General features: G+C 38.3%; 1 protein-coding gene and 1 pseudogene across 1 annotated transcript; both read right to left on the bottom strand.

Annotated features, from left to right (window-relative positions):
- Positions 1 to 1704: 1704 nt before the first annotated feature.
- LOC119000024 (cytochrome c oxidase subunit 6C-like) lies at positions 1705 to 2087 on the bottom strand. Its single transcript, XM_037064828.1, is given in 2 exon segments — positions 1705 to 1944; positions 1947 to 2087. Coding segments are annotated over 2 exon segments (225 nt in total). The 5' UTR covers positions 2050 to 2087; the 3' UTR covers positions 1705 to 1822.
- A 1149-nt stretch (positions 2088 to 3236) lies between these two features.
- LOC119000023 (protein transport protein Sec61 subunit beta-like) lies at positions 3237 to 3579 on the bottom strand (annotated as a pseudogene).
- Positions 3580 to 5010: the final 1431 nt, after the last annotated feature.

The following is a 5010-nucleotide window of genomic DNA, read 5'->3' as shown; positions in this document are numbered from 1 at the left end:
CCTATACAAAGTGAAATAAAGAAAAATATACAGGGAACTAATGGAGAAGGGAAGGAAGCTTGGGTTCAAATCAACAATGTGGAACAAAAGGAAGAAATAAAAAGTCAACCAGATCAGAAAGAAGAAACAGAAATTAAAAAAATAAACAACAACAAGAAGGAGAGTCTTAGGATCTTCTGGGACAATTTTAAATGTACCATGATCCAAATAATAGGGATGCCAGAAGGTGAAAAGGAAGAGCAAGAGCAAGAAAGTGAAAATTATTTGAAGCAATAATAAAATAAGCTTCCCCAATCTGGCAAAGGAAATAGACAGGAAATAGTCCAGGAAACTCAGAGAGTCCCAAAGAAGTTGGACCCAAAGAAGGTCACATCAAGACACATCATAATTAAATTACCCAAATTAAAGATAAAGGGAGAATCTTAAAAGCAGCCAAAGAAAAGGAGACAGTTACCTACAAAGGAATTCCCATAAGATTATCAGCTGATTTCTCAAAGGAAACCTTGCAGGCAAGGAGCTGGAAAGAAGTACTTAAAGTCAAGAAAGGCAAGGACCTACATCAAAGATTACCCTATCCAGCGAAGCTATCATTTAGAATGGAAGGGCAGATAAAGTGCTTCCCAGATAAGATCAAGTTAAAGGAGTTCATCATCACCAAGCCCTTATTAGATGAAATGTTAAAGGGCCTTATCTAAGAAAAAGAAGAAGATGAAACCCATGAACAATAAAATGACAACTAACTCACAACTATCAACAACTGAACCTAAAGCAATAAAAACAAAACGAACTAAGCAAACAACTAGGACAGGAACAGAATCACAGAAATTGAGATCACATGGAGGGCTATCAGTGGGGAGGGAGAAGGGAGAGAATGGGGGAAAGGTACAGGGAATAAGCATAAATGGTATATACAAAATAGACAGGGAGCCCTGGCTGGTGTAGCTCAGTGGATTGAGCACAGGCCTGCAAACCAAACAACCGTGGTTTGATTCCCAGTCAGAGCACATGCCTGGGTTGCAGGCCAGTTCCCAGCAGGGGAAGCACAAGAAGCAACCATACATCGATATTTCTCTCCCTCTCTCCTTCCCTTCTTCTCTAAAGATAAATAAATTAAAAAATAGACAGGGGGATATTAAGAGTAGTATAGAAAATGGAGAAGCCCAAGAATTCACATGTACAACCCATGGACAATGTCTAAGGGAGGGAATCCTGGAGGGAAGGGTGATGCAGGGTGGAGAGGGATAAAGGAAAGAGGAAATGGGAAAACTCTAATAGCATAGTGAATAAAATATACTTTTAAAAAAAGAATGAAGTTAGGCCCTGGCCAGGTGGCTCAGTTGGTTGGAGCATTGTCCCCTGTACCAAACATTGAAGGTATGACTCCCAGTCAGTGCACATACCTAGGTTGCAGATTTGATTCTCCCCAGGCAGAGAGAGAGAGACACTAATCTCTCTCTCTCCCCCACCGTCCCTCAAAAAATTAATAAACATATCCTCAAGTGAGAATTAAAAACACTTCTTAATGGGCACAGGACTTAAATATGTACCTCTCAAAATAAGCTACACAAGTGGCCAAAAAGGACAGAAAAATGTGCTCAACATCATTGATCGTCTTGGGAATGCAAAAAAAAAACACCAAAAACCCATAATAAGATGCCACCTCACACTTATTAGAATGGCTATTATTTTTTTATTTCTTAATCATTTATTTATCAAGAGAAACTTTTTCTTAGCTCAAATATTCATGTTTCATAGTTCAGGAACACAGGTCAGTGACAGCTTCCATGGAATTCACCCCAGAGAAATTCTTTACATTCCAAGATCACTTTGCACTCTGAAAGATACCAGTCTTCCTCATCTCCTCAAAATCTTTACTGGAATCATAATTTCTGTAGAAATCTGCATATGCCTTCTTTCTTTTCTCAGCCACACCAAACTTATAGAAGCTGCAACCCCCAGGGATACAAGGATGGCTCCCACAAGATGAAATCGCAGACGCTTGGCCAGGAGGCCACGCACCTGGGGTTTTGTCAAAGCACTGGAAGCCATGGTTATTGTATTTGCCCTCAACACCAACGTCCTTCCAGACCAGGATGGCTATTATTTTTAAAATAACGAGAAAGAAAAAAACAGAGAGAAAGTGAGAAAGCAAGAAAGAAATTAATAAGTTTTAGCAAGATGTGGAGAAATGGGAACACTTGTGTCTGTTGATGAACATGGAAAATGGTGTAAACACTATGAAAAATAGTGTGGCATTTCCTCAAAAACTTAAGAATAGAATTACCATATGATCCAGCAGTCCCACTTCTGGGTATATACTCAAAAGATGTGAAAGCAGGGGATTGAGCAGGTATTGTATATCCGTATTTATAGCCACATTATTCACAATAGCTAAAATGTGGAAGCAGCTCAATGGATGAATAAATGAATAAAATGTGATATCTACAAAGAGCCTTAAAACGGAAGGAAGTTCTGACACGTTACAGTATGGATGAACCTTGAAGACATCATATGTATAAGTTAGAGTTCTGCAGAGAAAGAAAACCAACAGGATATATCCTTATATCCTGACAGATTTATTTTTAAGTTGGCTCATACAATTATGGAGTCTTGGTGAGTCCAAAATCTGATGGGGTAGACTGGCATGCTGGAAACTTGAGGAATGGTTGTAGTTCAAGTACTAAGCCTTTCTGCTGGCAGAAACTCTTCTTTCTCTGAAGAGATCGCTCTTTGTTCTGTTAAGATCTTCATCTGAACTAATGAGGCCCACTTGAATTAAACCAGAAAAGTTTACATTCATGCTGCCTGTCTTTACTAACATAAGTAGAGGCGAGGATTGAATCTTTATGGGCACTTTACTCAGATGCTGGCAATCTGGAAAGATGGAAGACTATGTACCCACAAAAACTCTCAACATCTCATCACAAGCTGACCTTTCTTTTTTAAATGTTATATATATATATATATATATATATATATATATATATATATATATATATATAANATATATATATATATATATATAGAACATTTATATAATATATTTAAATTCATTTATGAATCTACATATATGAATTAAAAAGTTTTATAGCCATACAAAAAACTGATTCCCTAAAATCAGTTTTCATTAAGATTCCTGTAGAACAACAGTAAGCTTACAGAAAATCACTGTGCTTTGGTTCAAGATATATATTTTTTTCCTTCTTTGGATGACAGACTGATGGATGTAGCCAAATCTATGAATAAGTGTACTTGCCCCAAATGTGCAACATAAATACAGAAATGATGAATGGAAGACTCATAACCAATATTGGAACAGGGCCAACTTTGAGGCCAGGCAAATCTTCCATATAGAAGTGCTACATTCCCCTAGTGCCTGCTGAGGTCGTGCAGCCTGCACTCCTTGTCCTGCAGCTGGCATTTTTCCTCTGTTGGACATGGAACCTGCCACCCGGGCAGCTACTGCTTTACTGGGAAAGTGTCCTGAAGAGCCCACATTAGTGCCACTGGGGGTCAGACCAGGCATGTTGGAAACTGGACAGTGTCAGTGGACCAAAACAGATGACTGGGAAGCCCTGGAGCACTCAAAAGACCTTCAGCTGGAGAATAAATTATATTCTATTGTTTATGCTAATATAGTTGTTCCAGTTTTTCCTCCTTTCCTCCCCTCTACCCAGCTCTGCCACTACCTCAGGCAATCCCCACACCATTGTCCATGCCCATGGGTCCTGCATGTATTTTCTCTTGCTACTGTATTCCCTATGCTATACTTAACGTCTCCATGACTATTCTGTGACTACCAATTTGTACTTCTTAATCCCTTCCGCTCTTCCACCGGTGCTCCGACCTCTTCCCATCTAGCAACTGTCAAAATATTCTCTGTATCTATGATTCTGTTTCTTTTCTGCTTGTTTATTTTGTTCATTAGAATCAATTGTGGGTAGATATGTATTTATTATTGTTATATTGTTTATTTTCCTTTTAAAAATATGTTTTTAATATTTTTAAATGTTTCTTCTTTGAAGTTTTTTTTACAGGTTTTTTTTTTGCAGAGAAGGGAAGGGAGGGAGGGAGAGAGGGAAAGAAACATTGATTGATTGCCTCTCGCATGCAACCATCCCGGCACCTGGCCTGCAACCCAGGCATGAGCTGCAGCCGGGAGTCAAACAAGCCAACCCTTGGTTTGTAGCCTGATGCTCAATACACTGAGCCACACCAGTCAGGGATGTCCACATTTTTCATCTTCTTTTTTAACATTTCATATAGTACTTGTTTGGTGGTGCTGAACTCCTTTAGCTCTTCCTTGTCTGGAAGGTTTTTAATCTACCCTTCAGTTATAAATGATAGATTTTCTGGGTAGAGTAATCTCAGTTGTAGGTCCCTGCTTTTCATCACTTTGAATTTTTCTTGACAATCCCTTCTATTCTGTCATTTCTTTTGAGAAATCCACAGACAGTCTTATGAGAGCTTCCTTGTAGGTAACGAACAGCATTTCTCTTGTTGCTTTTTATATTCTTTCTTTCTTTTCTTTGCTAACTTAATTATGTGTCTTGGTGTGGGCTTTTTTCAGTTCATCTTGTTTGGGACTTCCTTCACTAACCTGGACTTGCATGTCTATTTCCTTAACCAAGTTAGGGAACTTTTCTGTCAGTATTTTTTCAAACAGGTTTCAAATTTTTTGCTGTTTCTTCTCCTTCTGGCCCCACCTTTATGTTTGTGTTGGTACACTTGAAGTTGTCCAAGAGGCTCCTTACACTATCCTCATTTTTTAAAATTCTTTTTCTTCTTCATGTTCTGATAGGTTGTTTTTTGCTTCCTTGTATACCAAAGTGCTGATTCAATTCTCAGATTCATCCACTCTACTGTTGATTCCTTGTATATTGTTCTTTGTTCCAATTAGTTTATCATTTGTTCCTGACTGGATTTTTTTTTAATTTTGTCGAGGTTCTCACTAAGTTCACTGAGCATCCTTATATCCACTATTATGAACTCTGCATCTAGTAGATTGCT

The sequence above is a fragment of the Sturnira hondurensis genome, unplaced genomic scaffold (assembly GCF_014824575.4).
Source record: "Sturnira hondurensis isolate 20B ecotype Veracruz unplaced genomic scaffold, ASM1482457v3 Scaffold0015509, whole genome shotgun sequence".
In the NCBI taxonomy this organism is placed as follows: Eukaryota; Metazoa; Chordata; class Mammalia; order Chiroptera; family Phyllostomidae; genus Sturnira; species Sturnira hondurensis.
The sequence above is the reverse complement of the archived record's forward strand: the minus strand, read 5'-3'. Positions and strand labels throughout refer to the sequence as shown.